This window comes from Mirounga leonina, unplaced genomic scaffold (genome assembly GCF_011800145.1).
Source record: "Mirounga leonina isolate KUSES-001 unplaced genomic scaffold, KU_Mleo_1.0 Mir_127, whole genome shotgun sequence".
Classification (NCBI taxonomy): Eukaryota; Metazoa; Chordata; class Mammalia; order Carnivora; family Phocidae; genus Mirounga; species Mirounga leonina.
The window spans coordinates 76,114,700-76,130,867 of NW_023270316.1; the positions used below are offsets into that span (position 1 = coordinate 76,114,700).

At 38.7% G+C, this 16,168-nt stretch overlaps 1 protein-coding gene across 3 annotated transcripts in view; it reads left to right on the top strand.

The window, feature by feature from the left end:
- The window catches only part of MIPEP (mitochondrial intermediate peptidase), a 197,430-nt gene that overhangs the window by 67,102 nt on the left and 114,160 nt on the right, over nucleotides 1-16,168 (top strand). For all 3 annotated transcript variants that reach the window (XM_035003685.1, XM_035003687.1, XM_035003686.1), the window contains exons 11-14: nucleotides 4,096-4,249; nucleotides 6,107-6,184; nucleotides 6,788-6,992; nucleotides 8,579-8,688. In XM_035003685.1, coding sequence (XP_034859576.1) covers nucleotides 4,096-4,249; nucleotides 6,107-6,184; nucleotides 6,788-6,992; nucleotides 8,579-8,688 — 547 coding nt within the window. The remainder of the gene's footprint in view (nucleotides 1-4,095; nucleotides 4,250-6,106; nucleotides 6,185-6,787; nucleotides 6,993-8,578; nucleotides 8,689-16,168) is intronic.

Here is a 16,168-nt window from a genome sequence, read left to right on the forward strand (position 1 = left end):
CCACCACACTCTTCTCTATTGCATAGTTTCTGAAGAGAACACAGATATAATTCTTATTCTTGCTCCTCTACAGGTAAGGTGATTTTTTTCCCCCTCCATCTTCTTTGGAGATTTTTTCCTTGTCTTTGATTTTCTGCAGTTGAAATATGATACTCCCAAGTGTGTTTTCTGCCCTGTTTGGTGTTTGTCCTTCATTTGGAAAGTTCTCAGCCATTATTACTTCAAATATTTCTTCTGTTCCTTTCTCTCTCTATTCTCCTTCTGTAATTCCCATTACATGTACGTCTTTGGTAATTACTCCACAATTCTATGGGTCTTCTCTTCTTTTTCATTCTTTTCTCTCTTTGCATCATACTCTTGGAAGTTTTTATTAACTTATTATGTCTTCAAGCTCACTGATAGTTTCCTCGGTCATGTCCAGTCTACTGATGAGCATTTCCTTTGATTCTTTTTTATAGTTTCCCTCTCTCTGTTTACATTACCCATGAATCTTGTGTATTTCCTTAGAACTATTGGCATGTTAATCATAGTTGTTTCTGAATTCTCGATCTGGTTATTCTACCATCTCTAACATACATGAATCTGGTTCTGATGCTTGTTCTGTTTCTTAAGACTGTGGTTCTTGTCTTTTATTGTAACTTGAAATTGGTGTGAAAGTTGGACATGAAGTACTCACTGGCTGGGAGTTAGTTAGGCTGTGTTTACTTTTGCAGTAGCTGTGGTGTTGGAGGCTAAACCTTTCTTATTTATTTATGTCTCTGATGTTGTATTTGGGTTTCTGTGGAGACTTCTACTTAACATAAGATCTGAGAGGTGCAGTTTTCAGTTGTTTTCTCCTGTTTTACAGAACCCCTGTTGCTGTGGTGGTGAGGGGAGGGTGGGAGGGATGCATTCTAAAGTCCTGTGATTAGGCCTCAGTCTGTTACAGAGCCTGTGCCCCTCAGCTCTGACTTTTGCAAGTGCTTTTTAGTTCGCCTTCCCTGCTTTGATGAGACGGGGATTGGGTTGGGTATTTCTTTTCTTCTAGGTAAGTTAGGCTCTGGTAAGATAGTTTCTTTTGAGGGCAGCCTTGTTAAGAATAACAGAATGTTCTGGTGTATTTCAAAATGGCTGTTTTTTCTTTCCCCCTGCTGGAAGCACTGGGAGAATTTTTCTCCATCTTTACTGTGAGAACCTGGTAGAGCTACTGGAGGTAAAACTCATAAAAATGTGGGGACCCCCCTCCTCCCTTAAACTGGGCTTCCCTGGAGTTTTCAACTCTCAGATTTGGCCAAACTGAGCCTCCAATTTGTCAATTGTAGTTTAAATTTTCCTACCTTAGTGCTAGTCCGTACTGGAGAGTTCTGTAAATTGTGATTCTCTGTATTTGCCTGCTTGTCTTTATATTTGCGGGGGCAGCAATTTGCTCTGTGATTTCAGTTCTCTGCTGGATATAAGAAGAGTTTTGATTTTTAGTTTGTTGAGCATTTTACTTGTTGTTAGGATGGAATAATGCCTTCCAGGCTCCTTATATGTCAGAACAGACACCAGAAGCCTCCATTATTTCCTGTTTTTACAACACATTTTTGCCCTCTTTCCCATGATGTCCCTTTCTTTCGTGCCCTAACAGCTCTGACTTTTCTTCTCTGTCTTCCTTTTTATCTCTTCATCTGGAAGATCTGCTGCTGACCCTCTTCTCACACTGCATCGCCCTTCCCCAATCTCCTTCTACAGCTTTAACTAAAACCTGAGCAATGAAGCCTCAGTCTTAACTGAGTGTCTGACATCTTATGGGCACTTCACAGTCAGTGTCTCCAGAATTGAATTTATTTTCTGTGACTCCTCTATCCTTCTCTCACAACTGCACCCCACCCTCCTTTCTTCTCCCACAGACATACCCACCCTCCCTTCTTTCTTTTTCCCTGTGTAGTGCTCTGATTAAATGACTCTGCCATCCCACCCATCTGGCTCAAGCCAGAAACCTGTGTGTTATTCTAGACTATTCTTTCTCATCAGTCCCGAAACATTTCCATCTCAAGGAAAGACAAATTGATATCTGCCTCCTCATTCTTGATTCACTGCCTTTGCTTATGTTCAGACCCCAGTTTACCGTCTGCTCTCCCTGCCTCTCCTGCATTCCTCCCTCCATACTGTCAACCTTGCAGTGTTCCAGAAAGCATCAGATTGCTTCTCTGTTGCCTACAAAAGCAGTCTCTCATGTTTCCCAATCTGTAAACAATCCACTGAGAGTGAACATACTGCATTAAAAATTCTGTTTAGATTTATTTTTATTTCAACTTGTAAAAATGTATCCTTTTTTTGTTTTGAAATATAGTAGAACAACAACACATGAATATAATTTATAAATATACATATATTAAGGTTGAATACTTAAAAATTCTTTTAATGATTGGGGTACATAATCAAAAAGTTGAGAGACCACATGCCTATAATATGAAATCCCAATCCTTCAGGTTTATGTCTGAAGCCCTCAGTTCTCTGGACCCTGCCCATGTGTGTCTAGACTCCCCTCCCTCTCTTTTCCTGTTGATCCCCTGCATCATGAACTGGCTCGTGTTTAGCCACTGGTTTAGAAGTTTCCAGGCTGTTTCATGACTTCACACTGTTGCTTCTCCCTGGAATTCCCTTATTACTTCTCCCTGCCTTCATTCCTTATCCCCACCCCACCCAGCAGACTCCCGTTTTTGAATTCCTTTCTGCGACCCCTTACTGTTTCTACCCTCTCTTCCACAAGTGAAGTCATCACACTCTCTTGGTGTCCCGCTGTCTGTGTCCTTCATTCAGTCCTCTGACCGTGTCTCTAGCAGCTACTCTGCTGCCGCCCTAGGCTAGGGAGACCAGAGTTGTCTGTCCACCTCTCCGCCTCCTTCACAGTGAGCTCTTTAGAGACAGACACTCCTCTCATTCCTTACCTCCAGCAAGCAGCAGGTTTATTGACAGCCTGCACAAGTATATGAATTAATGAGCGAGGACACTGAAGAAGTGATGTGTCTTTCACCAGTGAGATTCTGTTTTTATGAAAAATGGATCAGGAATTAAGTTGTAAACTTGTGGATTTCTATAGTCGAAATCTCTTTTGTGGTATAATTTATACATGCTCACTAAATCCAGTCGTCCATTTAGTAACAAAAATACGTTTGTGTTCTGTGTGAAAGTTTATATGTATTTTGTTTTTATTTTAATTTTTCTTGAAGTATAGTTGACACACAATGTTATGGTAGTTTCAGGTGTACAACATAGTGATTCGACAAGTTTATATGTAATGCTATGCTCTTCACAAGTGTAGCTACCTTCTGTCACCATAAGTATGTATTTTGTTAATTCCAGAGAGTAGAAATAGAATAAGCACCTACTGTTATTCTAGAGCCATTCTTTCTAGCTGTGGTCATAAAGTTTGCCTGACCTAATGACTCAGAAGTGACCATTCACATCACATATTCTGGATGTGCTTTGGCTTATGTTGGAAGAGGACATAAAAAGCCATTTTTGAATGAAGAATAATTAATCTTGCCATTATGTTATGCTTCATTTAAGGTATATAACTGTAAAACAGATGAATTAAGATCTGATGGTTTATGTTACAGAGACTTTTTCCATTAACAAATATTTTACTAGAGATAGGATTTAAATTCACTTAGTATGCCTCAGGACTTGAGTTTGTTTACTATTTATGTGATATAAGTCACAATTTTTTAGAATAGAACATATTTCATTATAGCTCACACTGGTCAGATTCTGTCTGTAGGTATGCATAAAGGATTGTGTGTGTGGTGTGGGTAATTGAGATAGACGGATTTAATTAAGTCAGTGCAAGTAAATAACCTGAAAAGGATGAAGTTTAGGGAATGGTGTGTCTATCTTAATTACTCATTACTGATATTACTCTTACTACTAAGAAGTACTACTTACTACTGTTACTACTAAGAGTAATTAGACTGCCTTTCCTCTGAAAACCCCTCAAAAGATAGAGATGTACCTTTTTGTTTTCAGTCCTTTTTTTAGCTACCATGATCCTAAATTTTAAATGAAGAGTTAACTGAACTTAAGAAATTGAAGTAAACAAAAATGTTATTGAACCTCTTTTCTTTCTTTTAGGTATAATATCGAGCCCAGTTTATATTGCCCATTTTTCTCCCTTGGAGCATGCATGGAAGGCCTAAATATTTTGTTTACCAAACTGTTAGGAATTACGTTATATGCAGAGCAGCCTGCAAAAGGAGAGGTATGGTGTGAAGATGTTCGCAAACTGGTAAGCATTCAGTTAGTGTGGAGTTGCACTCCCTTATCTCTTGGGTTTGGAAATCGAGTTAATAGCAGTTTTATCTTCAGGGCAGCTTTGCCCTGATGGAGCATGTCTCACCTTATTTCTGTTTCATGAAAAGTCCGGGTCACCGCTTCTCATTTATAAAAAAACATTTTTCTTTAAAATCAGTTGTTCCCTCCAACTGATAGGAACATATAATAGCAGAGTGAATTCTCTGAAAGAAATTTTTTTAAGGACTTGACAGAAAGTTGAATCTTTTTATGCTGACAAATTCTTGTTAAAGAGAAATTTGTCATTACTTTTCATATTCCTGCAGTGTGCAGTGTCCCTTTTGGTTAATTCCAGAATTCATTGCATCTGTCACGTTTCTTTTTTTTTTCAACCCCCTTCCCATCTTGTAGGAGCTTATTATTTGCATAATATATTGATTTATATCCCATGTTCTAATGTTACCTCAAGCCTGGCGTCTACCCCTTCTCCTATTAGGGCCCACTTTATTTGAGATATCAGTATGTTTTTCTTTTTTTTTTTTTAAGATTTTATTTATTTGACAGAGAGAGACACAGTGAGAGAGGGAACACAAGCAGGGGGAGTGGGAGAGGGAGAAGCAGGCTTCCCGCTGAGCAGGGAGCCCAGTGCGGGGCTCCATCCCAGGACCCTGGGATCATGACCTGAGCCGAAGGCAGACGCTTAACGACTGAGCCACCCAGGCGCCCCTGTTTATTTTTTCTTGATAAGATTATGAGGATTTATTGACTTATCTCTCACAAAGGCTTTGTGTTGTTGTTATTCTGTTTTACTTTCTGCCTATATGCGTACCACACTGTACTCTGTTCACTGTATTTCAAGGAAAGAAAGCTTTCTGATTGTCTCCTGACTGTGTTCTGTGAGAGTGGAATAGGCATGGTGATAGAACTGAAAGGCTAGAGTAGGAGCACACTTTTTCCCCGCACTGATTACCTGAGTATCTGTGCATTATGTACTTCACAAAGTCGTGGGGACTGATAGAGTGCAGAGATACAATGAAAGAAAAACTGGTAAGAGTGAAAGGACAACATGCAAGTAATGGAAAGCTTCCCCCATTGCAGAGTGTGAGCCCACCAGGTTTCCCCCGCTACGGGGTGTGGGCCCCCCTTGGGCAGCGCTCTTTGCCAGTTTTGTTCACTGCTGGTATCTGAATGCCTTGATACATTCCAAGCACCTGCTTGGGGCTTAAGAGATACTTGTTGAACTAATGAATAGATGGCCTACACGAAGTTGTAATGCATGAAGCTGAGGTTCTCTGTGGCAGAATCCTCAAGTTGTGACAAGACAAAGGAGGCAAGCTGGAGGCCAGCTGTTGAGCTCTTCATAAGCTGTGTATCTTTTATAGGCCCAGTTTGAGGGAGGAGCATAAATAATGATGTTACTGATCTTCACCTGAAGCCAGAAGCAACCTTCTGTTGTATCTGAATTCAAGGGTTAGCATTTTGGGGCATATGTCTACATTGTAATAGTTAGATCTAGAATTGTCGGAGCCAGCACTTGTTCCCAAGTGTATGGGGAGGTTTGTGAACAGTCTGAGGAGCTGGGTTTGGTCTTGGCGTCGTGGGGCACTGGCATTTGGGACAAAGGGCTCAAATGAGGACGGTTTCCTCTCCTGGACAGAATCCCCAAATCAGAATCTTCTGAGAGATGAGGGGACAATAGAATCTATTTCTAGGTCATGTGGGGTGTAGAAAGTAATAAAATGTCTATAGTTATGGCTATGGATGTTTTATATTTAGATTCTTGTTAGGGATGTTTTTCCACTTTTAGAGTTTCTGATGGCTTCATTCACCGCTAAATGTAATTTTTTTCCAGGCTGTTGTTCATGAATCTGAAGGATTATTGGGGTATATTTACTGTGATTTCTTCCAGCGAGCAGACAAACCACATCAGGTGATGCTTTATGTGACTTTATGTGACTCAGTGTTTCCAAGACTGTTTCAGTTTCCCCATCTGAACAATGAGAGAGCTGCCTCAGGGGTTATTGTGAAGAATAAGTGATACAATGTATGAGAATCTCAGCCTGTTAGAGAAAGTCACTCCAAATTCCTCCCTTTGTGATAGAGTTCATTGCTTCTGAGTGATAAAGACAATAGATATGAGAAGTGTCTCCCACTTCATTGCCCAACACAGAAGGGGTTCAGTAAACATTAGTGTCCCTCCCCACAATAGCTCAGTGTCTGTCCCCTTCCCACTTACTTGTGTACAGTTGAGCATGTGGATCTAAGCTGGCATAGCATCACCTCAATACGTATTTTTGGAGTGAATGAATGAATGAATCAGCACAAGCACAAGGTAGTACAGGTGTTTTAAAAAACTTAAGGTTTTAGCAAAATAAAAAATGTTAGGAAAAAGTGTCTATAACTAAATAGAAGAATAGAGTTAAGGTAAATTTGAACTGAGAAGTCTTGGTGTAATTTTATATTCATTAAGACTATTTTATTCTTCAGGTCACCTAATACTTTCTTCTCCGGTTATGTTTTCTGATTCTTCCAGGATTGTCATTTTACAATCCGTGGAGGCAGGTTAAAAGAAGATGGAGACTATCAGCTCCCAGTTGTAGTTCTTATGCTGAATCTTCCCCATTCCTCAAGGAATTCACCAACTTTATTAACTCCTGGAATGATGGAAAATCTCTTCCATGAAATGGGACATGCCATGCATTCTATGCTGGGACGTACTCGTTACCAACACGTCACTGGTGAGCCACGAAGAGAGGACTTCTGTTTAACAACCATCTTTTAAAAACATGTGTTTTATTTTCAATTGGAACAAAAAGCTCTTTATTTAGAAAATCTTACCTGTTAACATTGTCAGGTGGTCATTTATTGCAAGTTGCCTCCCCTTGTCCTTCTAGTTGTTATGCAGCCTGATCATCTGACATTTTTCTGCTTCCTTGCTAACAGTTCTGACTGAGGACTGTCTCACTTGTCTTCTGAGTTTGCACTTTTACATTTTATCATATTTTATATGGAACTGAAGTTTTTGGCTTCAACTTTTTCTTTTCCCCCCATTTTAGGGACCAGGTGCCCTACTGACATAGTGAGTAAGTGAAGGAATATTGCCTCTTTTTCTCCAAAATCACTTAGAATACATATTAAGGCATGTTGAAAAATATTTTCCTATTCTTTCCCCCTGTTTAAAATGACAGTCTTTCATGCTGGTATGTGGCCATATTTGATGATATTATATTGTAGACTTTCCTCTTAGTTGTCTCATCTCTGAGTCTTAAGCTCACTATCCTATATGGTCAGCTTTAAGACCACCTGCTACATTGCTTTCATTTAGTGATTTATTAACTAACTTTGTATAATAGTATTTTGAGGGAGAAGAAGATATTTGAAAAGACTAGAGATGAGCTGGACAGAATCATAAAATGTCACCAAAAAGTTCTTACAAGATTTGTTGCTTTAAGTTATTTTAAGTTTAAAATACTGCTTTCTTTGCATTGACTTTATTATAAGAAACAATGGTTTTAAAAAAGGTACTTTTAAAACAAATGAAGGGTATGGATAAAGAAGAAGTCATATATGTTTATACTATGGAGTAGTACTCAGCTATAAAGAATGAGAACTTGCCATTTGCAACAACATGGATGGAGCTAGAGGGTAATATGCTAAGTGAAATAAGTCAGACAGAGCAAGACAAATACCAGATGATTTCACTTATTTGTGGAATCTAAAAAACAAATGAACAGACAAAAAAAAACCCCCAAAAAACCACCAGATTTTTAAATACAAAGAACAAACTGGTGGTTGCCAGAGGGGAGGGCATGGGAAGATGGGTGAAATAGGAGAAGGGGATTAAGAGGTATTAACTTCCAGTTATAAAATAAGTAAGTCATGGAGATGAAAAGTACAGCATAAGGAATAGAACAAACAAACAAAAACGTGAAGGATAAAAGCATTTGGTGAGAGAATTCGGTGAATTAATATAAATGGTATATTAATTGTAAAAATGTTTTAATTTGTGTCTCGTGTATAGCCCAGCATAGCCAAGGATGGATTTGTTTGTAGAGGGTGTGAGCCATTGCTTTACAAGGTGTTTTATCCAGCTGTGCAAATATTTTGTTTTACTTTTGATATATAGGAAAATATATGGGATTATAATAAACTTCTCTGCAAATATGCACAATAATTTTATAGAAGTAAAATACCGATTTAATGAATTAAATCTTATCGTAGTTCATCAGAAGTCCAAATAAGTTTTAAAGGAGTACATAAAAGGTAAGATAAATATGTTGATTTGATTCATGCCAACTTTTTTTTTCTTTTCCCCCCATTTTAGGGACCAGGTGCCCTACTGACTTTGCTGAGGTTCCGTCTGTTCTGATGGAGTACTTTGCAAATGACTATCGAGTGGTTACCCAGTTTGCCAGACATTATCAGACCGGGCAGGTAAGGGAGAGCACTACCGCGGTGCCGTCCTCTGCGTGATGGCGGTCAGCTTTCCTGGCCCGCCGCGTAATGTGGAGCTCCTCAGAACTGTCACCCTCTCTCAGTGCCAGAATCCTTCCACCTTATTTTTATTTTATTTTATTTTTTTGCCAGCCAGTAGGATGACAGTGTTGACAGGTAGCTGCTCTGTATTCTATGCTACGTCCTCGCCCATTTAGTCCTCACCACCATGCCCTGAGGGAAGTGCTTCGTTCCTGTTTTCCAGAGGGGAAGTGAGCGGACTCTGTAGAACAGGCCTTCAAACCTGCCTCACTTCAAAAAAGCCAGTGGTCTTCCTTCTTCCGTTTATGCTTCTGAGTATTTGTTCTCTTGGTCTAAAATTTTCTGTTGTTTTGTAAAACTGAATGGCCTGGCCATATTTTCCCATCATGCCTTGCACAAGAGGTCTGAAAATTCCTCAGCTTTAGGGTTTCGATTTCAATAGTTGGATTTAGAGTGGAAGTTTAAAGATTTTAAAATTTTGTAAAGTAGGAAGACAATGAGAGATCTCTTATAACGAGTTAGCCGTAACCATGACTGTCGACATAGTGCAGTGTACTGTCCACATGTACTTTATGAAAGATCTTCTTTCCCTTCTCGGAGAACTGTGATTATATAATATCACATAGGTTAGTGTTTCCCCCCTTAGACAGTACCTCCTTGAGTGCAGGTGTGAAATTATAGTCATCTTTGGATCCTTAGCACTTAGAATCCCACAGCACATAAGAAGTGCTAAAAGAAATTATAAATGAAGGAATGATGGAGTCAGAAAAAGCACCAAACCCACCTTTTGTGTGACCCTTTTTCTAATGTGATTTGGTCATTTCTGATTTTTGGGCTTGATTTCATCTAACTGTTCTTGTCAACTGTAGAATAACAGAGGAGTTTCTGGCTAACTAATCTGACTGGGTCTTCATCATAATCTATCTGTTATTAAGGTGACAGAATTGAGATATTGGTGATCAATTGTCCAGGTGTCCATTAAACCGCAGAGATAACCCGGCCAATAACAGAAACACAAGCCATCGAATAATAGCACAAACTGCCCAGGGGTTCACATTTTGGGGTTTGGGAATGATCAGGAATACCTGATTAAGTCCCTCCTTTTGTGCTTGCTCCCCTGCCCCCCTGCATCTGTTGTAGGGGAGCAGAGCACGCCGCATGTTGGGGCAGAGCTACACCCATGGTGCACAGGACTGTGAAGGAGAGCCCTGTGAACTTTGCCGGGGGTGCCGGGAGAGGCTTCATGCAGGACATGCTGGAGGAGCCAGGTTTGGAAAAAATATGTAAAGGGGGCCAGTCAGCTCTCAGCGGCCTCTTTCCATCTCATTAAAATATAGTTATGGAGAACAAGAAGGACATACATACGTCCTTCAGTCAGGAAGTAGTTACTGAGTTTTTATTATGTACCAGGCACTGTTCTCAGCATCTGAGAAACAGCCAGGAGTAAATGAGACAACATTCTAACACTCAAGGTCTTTAAATCTCAGGGGAACTAAGACAGAGCTAAAGACAAGGTTATTCCAGCCAGAGGAAAAGCCTGTAAAGTCATGGAAAAATCTGAGACCATGGGCAAGATGCTGGTAGTGGCAAGAGCAGAAGGAGGAGAAAGGGGAGACAGAAAAAAACACTGGAATGTTCTAGTTTCTAGGATTCGCTCCCAGTCTCTGCAGTCCTCTTGCCCCTACACACTTTTTAATCCCAGCTCATTTACTAGACCACCGTTTGTGACTTGACTCATTTTTCTTGGCAGTGTCTACACTTGAACCTTGCTATCACACTTCCTCTTGGGAGTTGTGTCTGGTCCTCCTGGCTCTCAAACAACTCTTCCCCAACCCATTTTCTTAGCCTTTGGCAGACAGCTTCCCTGGGTTCCATCTTTGAACTTGTGTCCTCGCGCAGCCCTGAGCAGGGCTTAAGTGAAGGCTTGCAAATATGTAGTGAAGCGATGGTGAGGGCCAGAATGAAGGCATTGGCTGTGGGGGGCCTGGAGAACCAGAGTTCAGGAGCTACTGGAGACTTCATTGGAAGGATTTGAGGCTAGTTGGATAAGAGAGGTGAGAGAGGGGAATCAAAGATAGATGCTCTATGAAGAGAGAATTCTGGAAGAGGTCCAAGTTTGAGGAAGGAAGACACATGGCTGTATCCATGGGGCCGTTAGTAATACAACTCTGAAATCCAGAATCAAATAGAACCTGCAACCTATGGGGGTAATTGGCATAGAGTTGGCGGTTAAAGTATGGCCCGTGAGAGAAAAGCAGGAGGCATCTGAAGAAGCAGCATCACCAGGAAAGAAGCTGTCTGAGGAGCTTAGATTGCTAAGGGGATCTGAACAGTGAGGAGAACACAGAGAGGTCAGAGTTACTAAGGAACGCGCCATGAGCCTCTCAAGAGTAATACTTAAAGCTAAAAAGTTAACTCTTGGCCTAAAGTCAGTTTTAAAAATGTTATCTATTTACAGAACAATCAAAAGAGCAAAGAAAGACAAGAGCCACTGCTTGGAGGATAGTGTAATGTCCCAAAAGAGGACAATTCTTATTTTATTATGGCATTCTTCCAGAAGAAGAGCCATTTTTGAACAAGAGAGTTTCAAGAAAACAATATTAAATCCAAAAATGCACTTCAAACTAAATGAAACAGGAAAGAAGCAGTAAGCTGCTTTGAATTAATTCAAGTTTCAGACTCACAAGCCATGTCCAGTGGGCTAAAGGGACTTGCAGACACAGTCTCTAAAGAATTTAAAATAATTTTGCGATCATATGGAGAACAGAAAGAGTGCCAGAAGGCAAGGAACGTGTAAATGCCTTGAGTTTCACAAAGGGCTTGCCTCTTCTTGTCACTAATTAAGATACCAAGTGGCTAGATGATTTCATTTTAAGGGCAGTTCTAGCCTTAAGGACAAGGAGTTAATTCCCTAAAATCCAAGGCTTTGTAAATAAATGACATTAAAGCCCATAAGAATAACAGGGTTGCATCTTTATGCTTCATTTCCTATTCTGCTACATATTAGGAAAGGATTTTTTTTTTTTTTCTCCATCATGTGGTATATTCCAGAGAACTCTCAGAGTAAGGATAATATATCAGTGACTTATTAACACCTACAAGTTTTTTATCTGAGCTAGAGCTTGGCATAGCCAATGAATTCCTTGTGGTCAAGGAATGAGAAGTATGCTTATCAGATTTGCAGGGGCTGTACAGCTGTCAGAGATAACAAATGCCAGAGGTGCTCATTTCAGATTCAAAACTGTCTTGACAAGCTACAACATCAAAGCTGAAGTGGAGTTTCTTGTCAATTAATCTTAAAATTAATAACTCAAGTAGAGGAGGAGTACAGACTTGGTAGCGGCTCATGGCTACCAAGGTTTTTGGACATGGTAGACTGAACCTGAATCCACAGTCTGGTTTCCCCACCACTCTCCTTACGGCTCAGGCTACGTTAAGGACCTGTGCCATCTGAGGAACTGAAGGTTACTGTCTCACTTCTCTTCTTAGTGCTTCTTGCTTCCCACCTTGAGCTTAACCCCTTTCCAGTTGCTCGCAGTAAGTGGACAATTATCTGCAGGTGGCCCCACGCTTTTGGAAGCATGATCCTTATTCTCCCTTAAACATTGTAAGATGCAACTTATTTTTAGTTGTACTAAAAATACTGTAAAAGTTACCATCTGAACCATGTTTTAGTGTGCCAGTCAGTGGTATGAAGTACATTCTTATTTTTTGCTCCCATCCTCACCATCCATCTCTAGGACTCTCTTCATCTTACAAAACTGAAGTTCTGTCTCTGTTAAACAACTCCCCAGTTCTTCTCCCCTGGCCCCTGGCAACAAACTTTCTACCTTCTGTCTCTATGAATTCAACTACTCCAGGTACCTCGTATCAGTGGAATCCTGCAGTATTTGCCCTTTTGTAACTTGGCATAATGTTTTTAAGGCTCATCATGTTGTAGCCTCACTCAGAGTTTCCTTCTTTTTAAAGGCTGAATAACATTCCATTGAAATGCATAGGTTACATTTTGTGTGTCTCTTCATCCATTGATGGATGCTTGGGTTGCTTCCGCCTTTTGACTATTGTGAATAATGCTTCTGGGAACATGGGTTTAAAAATACCTGCTTGAGTCTCTGTTTTCAGTTCCTTTGCATATATACCAAGAAGTGAGATTGCTGGATCTTACAGAAATTCCATTTTCAATATTTTGAGGAACCACTCACTATAGAGTTCTCCACAGTGGCTGCATCATTTTACATTCCTACTTTGTGCACTGTTGAGCACAGGTTCCAATTTCTCCACATCCTCGTCAACACTTGTTATTTTCTGATTTTTTGATAGTAGCCATCCTAATGGGCGTGAGGTCGTGTCTCATTGTGGTTTTGATTTTCATTTGCCTAATGACTAGTGATGTTGAACATCTTTTTATGCGCTTTTTGACCATTTGGATATCTTCAAAGAAGTGTCAGTTCAAGTCTTTTGCTCATATTATAATTGGGTTGTCTGCTTTTTTGGTTGGGGGTTGTAGGAGTTCTTTATGTATTCTTAATGTTAATCCCTTATCAGATATATGATTTGCAAGTATTTTCTCCCATTCTGTGGGTTGCCTTTTCAGTCTGTTGATTGTGTCCTTCAATGTACAGTTTTTTCTTATGTTGGCTGTGCTTTTGGTGTCCTATCCATGAAATCATTGCCAGATGTGATGTTATGAAGCTTTTCCCGTATGTTTTTTTCTAAGAGTTTTATAGTTTTTAAGTCTTATGTTTAGGTCTTTGATTCATTTTGAGTTAATTTTAGTAGATGATAAAACTTTTTTTTTCTTATTTTAGTAATTTTGAAACATCTCTTGTTAGCGATCTATTTATTTATTTAATGGCCCCCTCCCCATCTATTATAAAATCACAAGTATATATATTTTTTTCTTTTTTAACAATTATTGCATTCCTGGATTCAAGGAAATAAGATAGTCTTAGCCCCTATCCCAAAGGTAAAAATGCTAAGCACTTCCATAATGTAGTCTAAAAGCCTGATGCTTGACTCTCATCCCTATATATTCGCATGAGGAAACTAGGCTGTCTCTGACTCTTAGATTATTTGGAGTATCCAGAGTTTTTCTCATTGTTAATATACAGGCAGGGATGAAGATCAAATATATATTTCTTATATCACAATATCACACAACCCTATTTCCCTTCAGCACTATCTGCCTCTGTCCCCTTTTGTCCATAGTTTCCAACCAATAATCTCTAAACTCCCTTACTCCCCCCCCACACACACTTGCATTGTTTCCATTTTTTCCTACAATACCCCCTCTGCATATTATATGGAGCAGGCAGCAAACCGAGTGTATTTCAGTTCGTACTTGAGTATTTTTGTTCAGTGTGGGATGCCATGTTCTGCAGTAACATTTTTGAGCTAGAAAACATTTGAGGAGTGGCCTGCTGCATTAGTATAAAATTAGAAACCATCTCATACTAGGAATGGTGTAAGACTAGAAAAAAGAAACTGCAGTGTGTTGTATAATATCTGAAGGATGCCATGTCAGAGTAGAAAGTGTAATTGTTCTATGTCATTCCAGAAAAAAAACCAATGGTACTGGTAATAGTGGATAGGGATTATAATGAAACTGGTTTCAGTTCAGTAGATTCTTCTCATGAGTAATTAGAAAGGAAATGCCTCTGAAAGTAATAAACTTTTAATTTAATACTTAATGTTGCAAAATAACATTTGTAGGATGAACAGCTGTGAAACCTCCATCCAACTTAAAAAGTAAAACATTACTATATGCTCCTCTCTGGAAAAAAGGACAGCCCTGAATTCTTACTAATTTTTGCTTAAAAATATTTTTTGCCACATGAGTTATTTATTCATAAGCAATATATTGGTGTTTAGTTTTGATCTGAGCTGTACAAAAGTGGTATTATACTGTTTATAATCTGTGATTTGCTTTTTCCAGTTATATGCCTGAAGTTCATCAGGGGTGCACATAGCTGCAGTGTATTTATTTCCAATTCAGTGTAACATTCCATAATTTCTGAAGTTATTCTCCTTTCATTGGGCACATGGCTTCTTCCGGTTTCTTACTAGTTCACACAATTCTTCTGTGAGCATTTTTATACCCTTTATATTCATGTGGAAGACTAGAATTCTGGATTTTTAGGGGATGTGTGTTTTTAAGTTTATGTGATAAGGCCAAATTGCTTTTCAAAATATTTGTACTTATTTGCCCTCCTCCCAACAGTAGTTTCCATCATACCACATCCTCATCAACATCTGATATTGACAGAGTTTGGATTTTGCCAATTTTGTAGTTAAAAAATGCAATGCTCTTGTGGCCTTAATTGGCAACCGTGTTCCCTGGCTACTTTTAACGTTGAACAACTTTTTATGTTTTTATTGTTCATTTTTGTTTTCCGTCAGGTGTCTGTCTGTCTTATGTGCATTTTTCTATGTGGTGATTTACTTTTTTCTTACTGATTTCTCCCCCTTCTTGATGTGTTAGAACAATAATCCTGTGTTTCAGTTTATGGCTTGTCTTTTCACTTTCTTTATGTTATCTTTTGATGGATTTAATTCCTTCATTTTAACATTGTTGAATTGAGCAATCTTTTTTTTATAGTTAGTACTTTGTAGATCTTATTTGAGAAACATTTGTTTCCTTAAAAGCCATAAAGATATTCTTCTGTTTTCTTCTGAAAGTTTTAATGCTTTTTATTTTTAGGTCTCTATAATCAAGTTGTAACTTCTGTGTTTAGTATAAGGTAGAATCCAATTTCCTTTCTTCTCTATGGATAGCCATCATCCCAGCACCATTTATTCTTTCTCCAGTGATCCATCATGAAGCATGTACCCATTATATGCAATAATCTGTTTATGGGATTTTTCTTTTATTTCATTGTTTATGTTGTTTGCCCTGATACTATGCTGTTTTATTACAGCAGCTTCACCAAGGCTTCCTTCATTTGTTCTTCAAAAATTTCTTGTCTATTCTTGGGTTTTTGTGTTCATTCATACACATTTAGAACTAACTTACCTATATATAAAAGAACAGAAGAGTTTGGTTGGGATTATTAAATCTATAGATCAATTTGGAGAAAACTGATATCTCTACATATTGATCTTCCAATGCATGACTGTGATATATTTCTCCATTTGTTAGGTGTTTTAAGTCTTTTAATAAAATTTTAAATTTTTTTCCTAAGGCTCAACTTTTGCTGCACTTAGTCTTAGATGCCCTACCTTTTTGATACTATTATAAATAGTATATTTTTTTAAATTATATTTTCTAATTATTTGTTGCTAGTGTTAAAGGAGCTATTTATCCTTTTTTGTATATAGATTTTATTTCCAGACACTTTGCTAAACTTTCTTTTTATTTTGAGTAACTTATTGGTAGAATTTGTAACCTTTTTTTAACCAGTTACTTCTGCTGCAAAAATGACAATTTTATTTTTCCTTT